The sequence below is a fragment of the Lolium perenne genome, chromosome 4 (assembly GCF_019359855.2).
Source record: "Lolium perenne isolate Kyuss_39 chromosome 4, Kyuss_2.0, whole genome shotgun sequence".
In the NCBI taxonomy this organism is placed as follows: Eukaryota; Viridiplantae; Streptophyta; class Magnoliopsida; order Poales; family Poaceae; genus Lolium; species Lolium perenne.
Window position 1 is genome coordinate 159,727,544 of NC_067247.2, and position 16,640 is coordinate 159,744,183.

A 16,640-nucleotide genomic window follows, 5' to 3' on the forward strand; every position below is an offset into this window, starting at 1 on the left:
TCTTCCCTCCCCTTCTTTCTCCTTCTTTCTCCACACTGCCCTCTTCGTCTACCTCTCCAAATGGACCAGGAAAGAGAGTTCAGCAATCACAGCACTGACATGGATCAGGAAAGGGAGGTTAGCAATCAGAGCAGTGACACGGATCAGGAATGGGAGGTTACCAGTCACAAAACTGAAATCCGGAAGATTGTCGCACATCAAACTGAGATTGAGGTTGTCTACACCGACGACAACCATAAAGCAGCCGAGATTGTGGACATGTACGAGCAGTGGTTGAGCAAGGATGAATACAAGTTCATGGGCCTGGACTTCGAGTACTGCGACCCGGAGTACAAAGGTGACTATCGGATCGCCGTCGTCCAACTGGCGATGAAAGATCACGTATTGGTCTACCAATGGTCAAGGTATGTATATTTGATTTTTACAGTGGCTCTTGCAAACTTGAAATATGAAACCCGGTTTTACATAACCTCTATCATCTTGATTTGATGCTTCATGCTAGTTCATTTCTGTGATTTGATATTTTTGATGTGGTTACTTAGTTGTTATTTAGTTACTCATGTGCCTGTAGTTATGGTAAATCCCCCTCACAAACATAGTACTGGTACTCATTCATCTTTAAGGATAAAATCTGAACTTCTAAATCCATTTGAATGTACTGATATGAACCATGATATGTACTTCCATTCAAGTTCAGACAAAAAATGTTAAATGACACGTAGGAATGAAATATTATCACATAATTTCATTGCATTTCACAACTCAATTTCAGCATTTTTTCCCAACAATATTTTACCAGTTAATCTTTTCCATTTTTATGGTGGAGCAGTAGCCAACCGTGGTGTCCCAAACTCATGGATTTCCTACGCAGTGGTGTCCACTTTGCTAGCGTCGATATCAGAAATGACAGAATAGCAATGCAGCGAAGTTGGAATATTGAGATACCAATTGAGTACCACATCGATCTGCAGGACTTGTTCCAGCTTGAACGCGACAGGACTGGGATGGCTGACATGGCAGCCGCACTCATCGATATGAGCTACAAAGGAATGAAGAAAGAATTCCCATCTGTCCAGCACAAGTTCTGGGAGAAGAATCCCCTCGATGAAATTAATCTGGAGTATGCAGCCAGAGATGGGTTTGTGGCGTACAAACTGTACCATATAATCCGTCAATGCAACTATGGACAGCGCCACCGGCTACCTCCGCAAGCAACACCAACTGCATTGCAACCCAGTTCAACGGGCGGCACAAAGGCTTCTTCATCGAGCAGCAGCAAAGGAAAAGAATTGGCTGGCACCAAGCGCCCAAGTGGGGATGAAGCGTGGACACACACTCGCATCACTGATGGGCATGAATATTGGACTGCCGCGTCCTGGAGTTTTCCCATGTGTTATCAAACAAGCCCTCCTCGTTTTCGTGGGGGCCACTGGGACGAGTGGCCAGAGGAGAAGAAGCCGAAGATAGATTGGAGTGGTGCTGCCCCAAACACACCCTAGATAGATCTATGTTCTGTGAAGTGTGTATGTTGATACTACGGTTTTGTAAATGGGTTGAACTACTTGACTAAATGCAAAGTGTGTGTGTGCACCTGAAAAAATCTTCAACGAAATTGATGTGTGTACGTGAAAAATTCTAGTGTGTGTGAGTGTGTAGCTGAAAAAAGGCTACTATGTTGGTGTATGATTCTTTACAAATGCAAAGCGTGTGTCTACACCTGAAAAAATCGCACAACGAAAATGATACCGACTTGGTACACTGTGTTTGTGTATGTAGCTTAAATGTTACTTTCAGTGTTTGTGTGCAACTGAAAAATCATCAAGAAATCATGATCAAAAAATATGTACGTGTGTGTCTGTATGTGCACCTCAATAAAACAAGAAACAAGAATATATGATTAAGCAAACAAAATAATAGGATAGCCATATGTCTTGAACAAAACGAAAAAGTATTCATGGTCACTTGACAACATAACATAGTTGATAGAAGGAAAAAAGCTATTCATGGTCAGGAAACCTTCTTCGGGACTAAAACCTAACCACTCAAACTTTTATCTTCCATTTTCTATGTCTTCTTGTTGATCCTGGAAGCGACGGACCGAATTCTCTCTTTCACCATCTCTAACGTGTTCGAAGGTGATAACATCATTTCAGCGACAATTCGTCTTCGCCTTCCATTAATTTTGATCTAAACAATATTACGAAATATGGGTTAGATGTAACACATTTTTGTTAATCCAAGGGTGTACATACAGACGATTTTTAACAAACCTGTGAAATCTCTGCAGTCATCCGGTCCCCATCCCAATGCTCCATGCATTCCATCACAAACAATCCACAAGAGTTCCTGTTGTAAATGCAAAATCTCGATAACGTTAATCCTCTCATGTATTGATCATAAACTTAAATTGGTGTAACATTAACTCACCCGTCATGTTGCTGCGGCATGTCGTACTCTAATATCGGCCACTTTGAAACGTCGGGATGATTTCCACTCGTGACTTCGTTGGCCACTTGCATGTCATCTGCAATTTGGCGCCGCTGTAGAGAGATAACAGTTATGCTAATTTGCGCAATTCAGTGTGTTAGAAGTAATGTGGACAATTTGTTTTTCACTTACAAGTGCCTCAACAGTCTCCAACGTAAACTCTAGAGGATAAAGCGAGTCGAGAACTTGGAATTCTTGCTTTGGTGTGTGCATGACAACGGTCGTCCAGTGTGTATTGCCAATGTTGAGTGGAAAATAAACCTGCAAAAAATTAGAACATATGAAAAAAATGAGATGTCATTCGGCAAGTTTATTAGCAGAGTACTACAATATTTTATAACAATCATATATTACGTACCTTGTCACGGACGGTGTATTCCGTCAACACTCTACCAACCGCGCCAGATCTTACCATCGCGCTATCCATGTTCTTGCTGGATTCTTTGGGTTTGTCTCCGGCAATTGCCCGGTCTACTAGATATTTTGATCTCCATGCTGGACACAAGAAGCGATCATCCCCAACACGGAGGTTCAAATGCCCAATGTAACCATCAATGACCTGCGAATAACATAATGACATTATATGTTAATAACATACATGTAAATATTAAATGTATGGAATAGATGTGTTCTACACACTTACATCATCGGACAACCATTTTTCGTCGAGAACAACACGTAGCCGCTCAGCGTTAACTTCATCGCCCCTGGCACTCCGGTAAACATTCTTTTTTTTGTGCTGGTCTGAGCGAGATGCAAGCTCGAGGAAGACTATAGCTGCGTCTACAAGTTCAGCCGTCAAATCGCATGATGCATCCGGTTTTGCATTTTTATCTGCTCCAGATTTATCATCGAAATTCAGAGCTGCATGCATATGAAAATGATTAGCAAATACAACATTTCTTATAGAGAATATTAAAAATAATGGGACAAATAAACTACCTTTTGTGGATGAACCACGGACTTGACGCTTGGAGCGTCTGTCTAGAGCATAGGGAGATTGAAATTTTTTGGGAATTGTTCGCTTCCTCTTCCCAGCCAACTCATCTTCCTTTGATTTAGATAAGAACTTGCTAATACTTACTGCGTCGAGATCAATTTCTGAATCTGATGTCACCGGATCAGCATTTTCAATGATGAACGGATTATCCGGTGTGCTACCAACATCGCCAAATGGCTTTCCTGCTGGAGTACCATTCAGTCCACCAGCCTTGTCAGGTGTGCGCATAGCATCATTTGCATTCTTGGTAGTACCATTCTTAGCAGGCTCCTTTAATTTTTTTTCCAATTTATCAACTTCATCAGCCAGGTTCATGTCAATGATACGAATAGAATCTCCACCTCCTGCTGAATCGCTCTCTTCCTTGTACATGAACTCTTTTTTATCACGAGGGCCGTTCCGGAAAGAGTTGACATCTTCCTGGTCCTCCATGTTACCGGAAACCGGTGCGGCTGCTGGTTTGTAAGTCACGCCTTCCTTATTAAACATCTCCAATGTTCTCTGCAACACAAAAATATATAAGTTCATGAACGATTGCATTTTCAATAACAAAAGAAAATGACACAACAATTAGGCGTTTCACCTGAGCACATAAGGCAGGGATGGTAGCCAACATCTTCTGCAATTGTGCATCTAGGTAACCCGTTAAACGATTTATCAGAATTTCCGTCTGACCGTTATCAATGGGTTTTGGAGCCTGTTTCTTTTTTGGAACAGCACTCGCGGGCTTGGCGTTATTCTGATGAGCAGCCACAGGATCTGGCACAACTGGCTCCATCATCCGATACTCTTCAGTGATATTTTCATCAATCTGCACGTTATATAATGCAAGAGTTAAGTACTACAGTTTTGAATTGATTATTTACAAAATTAAGTGTGCCTATTCGTAACACTGAAATTAGTACCTTCACGTTACCACGACCTCGACCATTCTCATAGTCAAAATTGTCTCTCCGCGTGGCAGCTGCTTCATTCCAGTTCCTCATTAGAGGGCGCATGGACAGTTTAGGATTAAATGCACAGTCGCCTTCTAGCGGCTGACATTTTTCCCAGTACAAGTACTGCATGCATGTAAACAAAGGAGAGTAAATTAATTATCTATACGTGAAAAATGCAGTGAGATGTAGTATGCACAACACTCCGACATAAGACCATACATACCTGCAACATTCCTAAGTTCCCTTTTGGCCACTGACGGATTTGTCTACCTTTTCTTACCAGCCTAATGCTATCCAACAGAACCCTAAGAGTGAATGCATTCCAATTGATTTTTGAGATTCGGTTCACATCTTCTACCAGTGCATAGAACTTGTGTGGGACAATCTTCGTCGCCATAGGAGCAAGTACTGTTCCCAGAAGCACTAGCACTACCCTCCTCAGGAAGTCATCATCGGCAAGTTTACTTTTAATGATGTCGTCAATTAATTCGTCGATAACGATGTTACCGGTTGATTTGCTTATGAACTGTGGTGGGATGCGATGCTTCACGTCTTCACCTTCCTCAGTAAGTATTTCCCCAGCAGAAAATCCTTCATTAACCAGACCAAGGAGACACTCAACATCAACAAAACCAAGAGACACCACGCCATTGTTCTCTCCTATTTCGAATGTACCAGTGGCAGGGTCAAAAACATCAAGCATGAACCTGGAACAAAAATGAAGATGAATCAATAAGTAATATGCAAAAATAATCCACGAATTACAAATGACATATGAACACGTGATGAAATATTACGTAATATACATGTGAGAAGGTGTACCTGATCAATATTGTACGCATCTTCACAGAAGGAATCATCATCATACTTCTTAAATTAGTTAGAGCTAGTCTAGCACGTTGATCCACGGTAAGACGGGCCATGAGCCTACACCATTTTTCGATGTTGCAGCAAACTTCACCCCTAAGCTCGTCCATTCTATCAAGGAAAAACACTATATTACGAAAGTAATATGTCACGTACAAAAAACTAAATTAAATGTGCAAGAGGGAGACTTGAATACAACATGATTTTACATACGATGCGTGGGATGACATTATTTTCATGCTACAAGAGCGATGCATATATAGGAAAACTGCTGACAAAGGATCGACTGGATCCGACGTATTCGGGCATGAAGTCACGTTAAAGTTTTACTTAACCTAAACGAATTGACTACAGGTGTGCACATGCATGCACACAACCAGCACAACAACTCCAAGTCCTAATCAGATTCAACACTTAAGAAAATTATTCTAACAACTGCAAATATGAAGACACACGGCGACTCTAGAGGAGCGGCGACTCTAGAGGAGCGGCGACTCTAAACTATACAAATTTTAGTTGCTTCATACGATGTAGATACGAAGGTCTTGATGTGTACTTACTTGACGAGGCAGTGTTGGAACCGTCTTGGTCTGTCTCCGATGAGATCTAGGTGACGGTGTTGGGCCTGGCGTGGAGAAGATTCCTGGGTACGGCGGTCTCAGGTGAGGGTGCCTTGCAGATGGCGGCGGTGGCGGGGATGAGAGCCTTGGAGACGGAGGAGGCGAGAAGAATAGAGAGGGCGACTGCGCGGGCGGTGGCGGTGGCGGTGGCGGTGGCGGCGGCTGTAGCTAGGGTTTGCACGATCTCAATGACGGCAGCACGAACACCTTTTTATAGGCCGACCACGTCGTCCGTCATTTCCGGAACATGCCATGCGCAAACCATGCACGATAAGATCGTGGCGCGCGTGAAGATCCTAATGGTGCGTTTCCATCCGCCGTTTCGGGTTGTGCCTTTTTTTAATAACATTTTTTCACTTTCATTATTGTTGCATATGGCATTTTGGTTGGTCCATGTTGGGCCAACGAAATTAAACAACAAAATTATAGTCTATACTTATCATGAACAATGTTGATATGTAAATATGGACAACATTAATAAAATATGTTTTACCTTGGATGGGATCACCATTTTGACCCATTTTGACCCTAAAACCCTAGTATCGGCACCTCCCAACCATGGGATCACCATGAATGAAAAAACCAACCTACAAAGAGCAATCCAAAAAGGGTGGGGCAGACCACCATGCACAAGTGTGCCAAATATTGGCCCCATCCAAGGTGGTTTGGTATGTTTTAGGCCATGGTAGACCCATTTTGACCCTAAAACCCTAGTATCGGCACCTCCCAACCATGGGATCACCATGAATGCAAAAACCAACCTACAAAGAGCAATCCAAAAAGGGTGGGGCAGACCACCATGCACAAGTGTGCCAAATATTGGCCCCATCCAAGGTGGTTTGGTATGTTTTAGGCCATGGTAGACCCATTTTGACACTAAAACCCTAGTATCGGCACCTCCCAACCATGGGATCACCATGAATGCAAAAACCAACCTACAAAGAGCAATCCAAAAAGGGTGGGGCACACCACCATGCACAAGTGTGCCAAATATTGGCCCCATCCAAGGTGGTTGGGTATGTTTTAGGCCATGGTAGACCCATTTTGACACTAAAACCCTTGTATCGGCACCTCCCAACCATGGGATCACCATGAATGAAAAAACCAACCTACAAAGAGCAATTAAAAAAGGGTGGGGCACACCACCATGCACAAGTGTGCCAAATATTGGCCCCATCCAAGGTGGTTTGATATGTTTTAGGCCATGGTAGACCCAATTTGACACTAAAACCCTTGTATCGGCACCTCCCAACCATGGGATCACCATGAATGAAAAAACCAACCTACAAAGAGCAATCCAAAAAGGGTGGGGCACACCACCATGCACAAGTGTGCCAAATATTGGCCCCATCCAAGGTGGTTGGGTATGTTTTAGGCCATGGTAGACCCAATTTGACACTAAAACCCTTGTATCGGCACCTCCCAACCATGGGATCACCATGAATGAAAAAACCAACCTACAAAGAGCAATTAAAAAAGGGTGGGGCACACCACCATGCACAAGTGTGCCAAATATTGGCCCCATCCAAGGTGGTTGGGTATGTTTTAGGCCATGGTAGACCCAATTTGACACTAAAACCCTAGTATCGGCACCTCCCAACCATGGGATCACCATGAATGAAAAAACCAACCTACAAAGAGCAATCCAAAAAGGGTGGGGCACACCACCATGCACAAGTGTGCCAAATATTGGCCCCATCCAAGGTGGTTGGGTATGTTTTAGGCCATGGTAGACCCATTTTGACCCTAAAACCCTTGTATCGGCACCTCCCAACCATGGGATCACCATGAATGAAAAAACCAACCTACAAAGAGCAATTAAAAAAGGGTGGGGCACACCACCATGCACAAGTGTGCCAAATATTGGCCCCATCCAAGGTGGTTTGATATGTTTTAGGCCATGGTAGACCCAATTTGACACTAAAACCCTTGTATCGGCACCTCCCAACCATGGGATCACCATGAATGATTAATACAACCTACAAAGAGCAATCCAAAAAGGGTGGGGCACACCACCATGCACAAGTGTGCCAAATATTGGCCCCATCCAAGGTGGTTGGGTATGTTTTAGGCCATGGTAGACCCATTTTGACACTAAAACCCTTGTATCGGCACCTCCCAACCATGGGATCACCATGAATGAAAAAACCAACCTACAAAGAGCAATTAAAAAAGGGTGGGGCACACCACCATGCACAAGTGTGCCAAATATTGGCCCCATCCAAGGTGGTTTGATATGTTTTAGGCCATGGTAGACCCAATTTGACACTAAAACCCTAGTATCGGCACCTCCCAACCATGGGATCACCATGAATGAAAAAACCAACCTACAAAGAGCAATCCAAAAAGGGTGGGGCACACCACCATGCACAAGTGTGCCAAATATTGGCCCCATCCAAGGTGGTTGGGTATGTTTTAGGCCATGGTAGACCCATTTTGACACTAAAACCCTTGTATCGGCACCTCCCAACCATGGGATCACCATGAATGAAAACCAACCTACAAAGAGCAATTAAAAAGGGTGGGGCACACCACCATGCACAAGTGTGCCAAATATTGGCCCCATCCAAGGTGGTTTGGTATGTTTTAGGCCATGGTAGACCCATTTTGACCCTAAAACCCTAGTATCGGCACCTCCCAACCATGGGATCACCATGAATGCAAAAACCAACCTACAAAGAGCAATCCAAAAAGGGTGGGGCACACCACCATGCACAAGTGTGCCAAATATTGGCCCCATCCAAGGTGGTTGGGTATGTTTTAGGCCATGGTAGACCCATTTTGACCCTAAAACCCTTGTATCGGCACCTCCCAACCATGGGATCACCATGAATGAAAAAACCAACCTACAAAGAGCAATTAAAAAAGGGTGGGGCACACCACCATGCACAAGTGTGCCAAATATTGGCCCCATCCAAGGTGGTTGGGTATGTTTTAGGCCATGGTAGACCCATTTTGACACTAAAACCCTTGTATCGGCACCTCCCAACCATGGGATCACCATGAATGAAAAAACCAACCTACAAAGAGCAATTAAAAAAGGGTGGGGCACACCACCATGCACAAGTGTGCCAAATATTGGCCCCATCCAAGGTGGTTTGATATGTTTTAGGCCATGGTAGACCCAATTTGACACTAAAACCCTTGTATCGGCACCTCCCAACCATGGGATCACCATGAATGAAAAAACCAACCTACAAAGAGCAATTAAAAAAGGGTGGGGCACACCACCATGCACAAGTGTGCCAAATATTGGCCCCATCCAAGGTGGTTTGGTATGTTTTAGGCCATGGTAGACCCATTTTGACCCTAAAACCCTAGTATCGGCACCTCCCAACCATGGGATCACCATGAATGCAAAAACCAACCTACAAAGAGAAATTAAAAAAGGGTGGGGCACACCACCATGCACAAGTGTGCCAAATATTGGCCCCATCCAAGGTGGTTTGGTATGTTTTAGGCCATGGTAGACCCAATTTGACCCTAAAACCCTTGTATCGGCACCTCCCAACCATGGGATCACCATGAATGAAAAAACCAACCTACAAAGAGCAATTAAAAAAGGGTGGGGCACACCACCATGCACAAGTGTGCCAAATATTGGCCCCATCCAAGGTGGTTTGGTATGTTTTAGGCCATGGTAGACCCATTTTGACCCTAAAACCCTTGTATCGGCACCTCCCAACCATGGGATCACCATGAATGAAAAAACCAACCTACAAAGAGCAAGTTAACTAGGGTGGGGCACACCACCATGCACAAGTGTGCCAAATATTGGCCCCATCCAAGGTGGTTTGGTATGTTTTAGGCCATGGTAGACCCATTTTGACCCTAAAACCCTTGTATCGGCACCTCCCAACCATGGGATCACCATGAATGAAAAAACCAACCTACAAAGAGCAATCCAAAAAGGGTGGGGCACACCACCATGCACAAGTGTGCCAAATATTGGCCCCATCCAAGGTGGTTGGGTATGTTTTAGGCCATGGTAGACCCATTTTGACACTAAAACCCTTGTATCGGCACCTCCCAACCATGGGATCACCATGAATGAAAAAACCAACCTACAAAGAGCAATTAAAAAAGGGTGGGGCACACCACCATGCACAAGTGTGCCAAATATTGGCCCCATCCAAGGTGGTTTGATATGTTTTAGGCCATGGTAGACCCAATTTGACACTAAAACCCTTGTATCGGCACCTCCCAACCATGGGATCACCATGAATGAAAAAACCAACCTACAAAGAGCAATCCAAAAAGGGTGGGGCACACCACCATGCACAAGTGTGCCAAATATTGGCCCCATCCAAGGTGGTTGGGTATGTTTTAGGCCATGGTAGACCCATTTTGACACTAAAACCCTTGTATCGGCACCTCCCAACCATGGGATCACCATGAATGAAAAAACCAACCTACAAAGAGCAATTAAAAAAGGGTGGGGCACACCACCATGCACAAGTGTGCCAAATATTGGCCCCATCCAAGGTGGTTTGATATGTTTTAGGCCATGGTAGACCCAATTTGACACTAAAACCCTTGTATCGGCACCTCCCAACCATGGGATCACCATGAATGAAAAAACCAACCTACAAAGAGCAATCCAAAAAGGGTGGGGCACACCACCATGCACAAGTGTGCCAAATATTGGCCCCATCCAAGGTGGTTGGGTATGTTTTAGGCCATGGTAGACCCATTTTGACACTAAAACCCTTGTATCGGCACCTCCCAACCATGGGATCACCATGAATGAAAAAACCAACCTACAAAGAGCAATTAAAAAAGGGTGGGGCACACCACCATGCACAAGTGTGCCAAATATTGGCCCCATCCAAGGTGGTTTGATATGTTTTAGGCCATGGTAGACCCAATTTGACACTAAAACCCTTGTATCGGCACCTCCCAACCATGGGATCACCATGAATGAAAAAACCAACCTACAAAGAGCAATCCAAAAAGGGTGGGGCACACCACCATGCACAAGTGTGCCAAATATTGGCCCCATCCAAGGTGGTTGGGTATGTTTTAGGCCATGGTAGACCCATTTTGACACTAAAACCCTTGTATCGGCACCTCCCAACCATGGGATCACCATGAATGAAAAAACCAACCTACAAAGAGCAATTAAAAAAGGGTGGGGCACACCACCATGCACAAGTGTGCCAAATATTGGCCCCATCCAAGGTGGTTTGGTATGTTTTAGGCCATGGTAGACCCATTTTGACCCTAAAACCCTAGTATCGGCACCTCCCAACCATGGGATCACCATGAATGCAAAAACCAACCTACAAAGAGAAATTAAAAAAGGGTGGGGCACACCACCATGCACAAGTGTGCCAAATATTGGCCCCATCCAAGGTGGTTTGGTATGTTTTAGGCCATGGTAGACCCATTTTGACCCTAAAACCCTTGTATCGGCACCTCCCAACCATGGGATCACCATGAATGAAAAAACCAACCTACAAAGAGCAATTAAAAAAGGGTGGGGCACACCACCATGCACAAGTGTGCCAAATATTGGCCCCATCCAAGGTGGTTTGGTATGTTTTAGGCCATGGTAGACCCATTTTGACCCTAAAACCCTTGTATCGGCACCTCCCAACCATGGGATCACCATGAATGCAAAAACCAACCTACAAAGAGAAATTAAAAAAGGGTGGGGCACACCACCATGCACAAGTGTGCCAAATATTGGCCCCATCCAAGGTGGTTTGGTATGTTTTAGGCCATGGTAGACCCATTTTGACCCTAAAACCCTAGTATCGGCACCTCCCAACCATGGGATCACCATGAATGAAAAAACCAACCTACAAAGAGAAATTAAAAAAGGGTGGGGCACACCACCATGCACAAGTGTGCCAAATATTGGCCCCATCCAAGGTGGTTGGGTATGTTTTAGGCCATGGTAGACCCATTTTGACACTAAAACCCTTGTATCGGCACCTCCCAACCATGGGATCACCATGAATGAAAAAACCAACCTACAAAGAGCAATCCAAAAAGGGTGGGGCACACCACCATGCACAAGTGTGCCAAATATTGGCCCCATCCAAGGTGGTTTGGTATGTTTTAGGCCATGGTAGACCCATTTTGACCCTAAAACCCTAGTATCGGCACCTCCCAACCATGGGATCACCATGAATGCAAAAACCAACCTACAAAGAGCAATCCAAAAAGGGTGGGGCACACCACCATGCACAAGTGTGCCAAATATTGGCCCCATCCAAGGTGGTTGGGTATGTTTTAGGCCATGGTAGACCATTTTGACCCTAAAACCCTAGTATCGGCACCTCCCAACCATGGGATCACCATGAATGCAAAAAACAACCTACAAAGAGAAATTAAAAAAGGGTGGGGCACACCACCATGCACAAGTGTGCCAAATATTGGCCCCATCCAAGGTGGTTTGGTATGTTTTAGGCCATGGTAGACCCATTTTGACCCTAAAACCCTAGTATCGGCACCTCCCAACCATGGGATCACCATGAATGTAAAAACCAACCTAGAAACACCAAGCCAAAAAGGGTGGGGCACACCACCATGCACATGTGTGCCAAATATTGGCCCCACCCAAGGTGGTTGGGTATTTTTTAGGCCATGGTAGACACATTTTGACCCTAAAACCCTAGTATCGGCACCTCCCAACCATGGAGCATCCACTAGTTATTCCAGAATATCTAAAAATGAAAAATATCTTCACATTCCATGATTGATTCTGTTACATACCATGTCTATAAATTTTGAGGTGATTTGGAGGAGGTCGAAAAAATCACTTGCTTAAAAAATGGGGCTAAAGTTATACCAAACGGTCCGTCGTAGAGCAAGTGATTTTTTCGACCATCTCTAAATCCCCTCAATTTTTTATAGGCTCCCATGTATGTAATATCAATTATTATTAAAAAAATTAAAAATAAACTTTACCATTTTATTTCAATCAGTATACTTTCAAGTATATATTTTGATAAAGGACAATTCGAAAACAAATTAATGAAAACATACAAGGTTGGGTTGATCTGCCAACCTTCAATGCATCTTTTGTACTTTTTCTGTATATGAACTTTTTACAAATTCGATTTTTTAAATTCACATATGAAATATCAGATACAAATAACATATGAAATTGCTACTCTGTTTTATTCTCATGACATTGGTGGTTGCTATTCTCATCACATAGCGGCTTGCTATTCATTCATGTAACTTATCTACTATGTTTTTTAAACTATTGAATACATTATGACAGAGATCAAATTGGTACATAACTCAATATTACTGAACTATCAAATTTTCAAACAAGCAAAATTTTAGAATTACCATTTCCTTGCAAACAAGATAATATTTATGGACTACCATTTTTCCAACAGAACATGGATGGTAGATAAAAAGGCTGACAATACTTTGTAGCCATCCATAACTTCACTTATCTTATAACAAAGTGAAGAACCAGCAAAAGCAAACACAGTGTGCTACATACCATCTAGCACAGTACAGTGCATACATAGCTACCATAGCTAAAGTTCACATGCCTAGCAAGTCCATACATAGTTACCGCACCATAACAGAAGGTGCACACATAAACTAGCAGTTCTTAATAACATACATTACTTAACATCATCATATCTACTGATGATGTACTTCTTCACTAACTTTTTCAGGCATTCAGTCAATCCTGACCATAGTACTCCAGTACTTTCCTCAGGGCAGCATGGTTCGCCTTGTCGCGGAGATCCTTCGGGTGCACCTCCTTCACATGGCTAACAAGTCCTTCACGCATACCATCCCTAGGAACCTGCTTGGAGGGATGGAACTTGCAGTAGTACCTCCCATCAGGTTTCATGTAAGCACTGATTCCCTCAGCCCAGATCTTCTCCTCCACCTTCTTCTCATATGACAGCACATTGTACTTGCTGACTTCATTATCAGATGAAGCATCTGAGTTGTACTGCAAAACAACAATGTCACAATCATATGTCACAACTATTGTACAGCAATGAGTTCAATAAACTTGTCAACCATGCACAATCAATATTGAGAATGCTCTCTTACCGACACGGCGTCCCCGGACTCGACCTCGCTGGAAATGTAGGAGTGGCCAGAGTCCTCCGAGTCATCAAACTCCTCAAACTTCCTCTTGCGGACAGAGGAGGTCTCACCAAGCTGATGGAATATATACAGATTATTATGTCAATCTAAATTGCAATCATACCAGCATAACACATATACTACAAATCCTTATTGCAATCATTACAATAACAGGCCAGTAACATTATATTTCTCCTACTATGTTAAGGTGAAACATAATTCTGTCAACCTATCATTAATACTGATCTTAATATCATAGAGTAATCATAGTCAATATTATGTTTCACCTTACCATAATGTTGCTCATAATAATAAATTTCATAGAGGAAATAGAGTCCAGATTCTATAGAGGAATGCCCTGGAGCAGCAGTACCATAATAATAAGCAATAATTATCACCATAAGATGTTAACTAAGCAGCATTTAGGGGTTTTTAGCTTCTAACACCCATAAGTGGAGGTCCTGCCAAATCATACCTTTTCAAATAATAGATACACATGCTATTATTCATACTGTGGTGATGTACAATTATAGTAACTACATATTTTCCCATATGTTTGTGTACAATCATGTATATATACTAATTGATAAAATTGAACATAACCTGTGACTGCATAATATTTTTTACAAAATAAATGCAGGGAACAAATTATTATGTCAATGTTGTTGCCATCATAGCAAGATAACACTCCTGGAGCACAACAACATTACCATAGATTTAGAAATCAATGTGAATCCTAAAGCAATTATGCAATCATGTAATAAAAACTTACTAATGAAGCTCTGTACCAAACAATTGATGATACTACTAACAAATAAATTGTGCACGCGGTAATCAAACCAGATAAATTGTGCACAGGGTATATAAATTGGGGTCACATGACAATAAAATCCCCCTTAACTACGAATGCACACGGATGTCAAACCAGATTAAAAAAAACCCTTGCCAACATACACAAACCATAGGACAATCTGCTAGATCCATTTGGTCCACAGTAATCAAGCCCTTATCACAATTCATATATGATTCGTCTGTTCTTCGGTTTGATCTAACCCTAATCACCATCAAATAAGGGCAAATAAGCTGAGGAGTTGAGAGGATAGCACATACCAGAGGGTCTTCCGCCATTGGCTGCACATTCAGATCCGGCACGATCTCGCCGCCGAGTCCGTGCTCCTGCTCATCCGCCACCGTCAGCACCAAGCCTCCGCCCGACGCGGCCGCACCACGACGGCTCCATCCACCCGGCACCACATCTGCCTCCGCCACGCCGGTGTTCTTGACCAAGGTAGCGGCGGACGCCCGCGCAGTGGAGCTGCTACCCTCCATCGGCCTCCGATTCGACGGAAATGCGCGGAGAAGAAGGGATTGGAGAAGAGAACTGGCACTGGAGACGGAGTGGAGAAGACGAAGTGGCCGAGGGAGAGGGTTTTCTCCGTACCTGATTTGGGGGGGAAATGGTGGGGCGAGGGAGGCGGAGCAGCCGACGAAGGTTTTATACGTCCCTTCCTCTTCGGTACACGCACGTGACTTCGCCACGTACACGACGGTAGACCGAATACGTACAGAACAGTCGCGGGCCATACGGGCTTGTACGGGCCCTATACGTATCTGTCAGAAACGTCAAATTACGAAATTAACCCTGAATCCGAACAGGTATCGCACGATCAGAACCGTTGATGTGTTTTGACCATTCCACTTTTCGCCAGGGGGGGAGCACCGGAGCAGAACCGCACTTACACACCTTCACCTGCTGCTGCTGCTGGGTGTGCCTTTTCCCCGGACATCGATCGCAGTGTCGTGCAAAGACATGATGCGTTTGGACACTGCTCACACCTCACCATCTTGTGTTCTTGCTGGTGTGACGTACTAGTTCTTTTTCGCATAAAATTCACGCAAATGTCTCTCACGTTTTGCTCAAAGCCGTAATCGACAAAATATACCACGAGGTAACCATGAACTAACTAGAAGGAGATGGCTATTACCAATTCTAGGGTGTGCTTGAGAAATGGGATACCCGCAAAATAACTCAACCTAAAAAAAATAGTCTAAGGGAGAAGGCAGTGAAGCCCCATGGCTCTAGCTTTTGACCATGATCTCGTTTCCGCTTTAATATTGCCAATCAGCAAGGGGCACCAAGGGGCGAGCGGCGTCGAAGACGGTCGCATTCCGATGCTTTCAAATCCACCAAGCCGTGACCATAACCAACGATGAGCTTCCTTAGGCAACTACCGAGGGGTGAATCGCAGCATCATCGACCACCATTCCACGATGTTACCCTCCACAATGGGAGGGACTGAGGTAGATCAAATCCATGACATCACCTAATGCCAAATCGTTCGTGAGAATGGGCACCCGGTATGGTTATGCGCCTTAGTCTGCTCCGGCTGGTCACACGAGGGCATCTCGACGAGTGTGGCAAACCACGTCGCACAAGCCGCTCACATGTCATGGCAAGCAGCCAACCCATGTCTTCCAGATCATCTTCCATGATGTCGATACAATCAATCCTTGAATGAGTATGTCGTAGCACGATTGGGAAGAGTACTAGCCATCACCAATACACCGCCACACTAACTGGATCCACAGTTATTGAGTGAACCGGCCATGAACTATCTAGGAGGAGATGGTTATCATCAGTGCAAACACATT

General features: G+C 44.0%; 2 protein-coding genes across 2 annotated transcripts; both read right to left on the reverse strand.

Annotated features, from left to right (window-relative positions):
• Positions 1-1,711: 1,711 nt before the first annotated feature.
• Positions 1,712-5,348, reverse strand: LOC139839177 (uncharacterized). The gene is made up of 11 exons (XM_071829225.1): positions 5,248-5,348; positions 4,649-5,132; positions 4,393-4,548; positions 4,071-4,298; positions 3,430-3,988; positions 3,131-3,351; positions 2,846-3,046; positions 2,620-2,748; positions 2,428-2,540; positions 2,271-2,346; positions 1,712-1,717 (listed from the first exon to the last, which is right to left on the reverse strand). The coding sequence occupies exons 1-11, from the start codon at positions 5,346-5,348 to the stop codon at positions 1,712-1,714; spliced, it is 2,274 nt and encodes a 757-aa protein (XP_071685326.1).
• Positions 5,349-13,433: 8,085 nt separating this feature from the next.
• On the reverse strand, positions 13,434-15,470 carry LOC127294305 (uncharacterized). Its single transcript, XM_051324089.2, has 3 exons — positions 15,099-15,470; positions 13,953-14,063; positions 13,434-13,848 (listed from the first exon to the last, which is right to left on the reverse strand). The coding sequence occupies exons 1-3, from the start codon at positions 15,315-15,317 to the stop codon at positions 13,570-13,572; spliced, it is 609 nt and encodes a 202-aa protein (XP_051180049.2). The 5' UTR covers positions 15,318-15,470; the 3' UTR covers positions 13,434-13,569.
• Positions 15,471-16,640: the final 1,170 nt, after the last annotated feature.

What these genes read in the sequence shown, in the direction of transcription:
- LOC139839177 (XM_071829225.1), bottom strand. Translation starts at nt 5,348, where the DNA reads ATGGCCCGTCTTACCGTGGATCAACGTGCTAGACTAGCTCTAACTAAT. An exon ending in ATGCGTACAATATTGATCAG is followed by an intron (nt 5,133 to 5,247) that starts GTACACCTTCTC and finishes TTTTTGTTCCAG; the next exon opens with GTTCATGCTTGATGTTTTTG. An exon ending in TCCCTGCCTTATGTGCTCAG is followed by an intron (nt 3,989 to 4,070) that starts GTGAAACGCCTA and finishes TTTGTGTTGCAG; the next exon opens with AGAACATTGGAGATGTTTAA.
- LOC127294305 (XM_051324089.2), bottom strand. Translation starts at nt 15,317, where the DNA reads ATGGAGGGTAGCAGCTCCACTGCGCGGGCGTCCGCCGCTACCTTGGTC. An exon ending in CAATGGCGGAAGACCCTCTG is followed by an intron (nt 14,064 to 15,098) that starts GTATGTGCTATC and finishes ATATTCCATCAG; the next exon opens with CTTGGTGAGACCTCCTCTGT. An exon ending in AGTCCGGGGACGCCGTGTCG is followed by an intron (nt 13,849 to 13,952) that starts GTAAGAGAGCAT and finishes GTTGTTTTGCAG; the next exon opens with TACAACTCAGATGCTTCATC.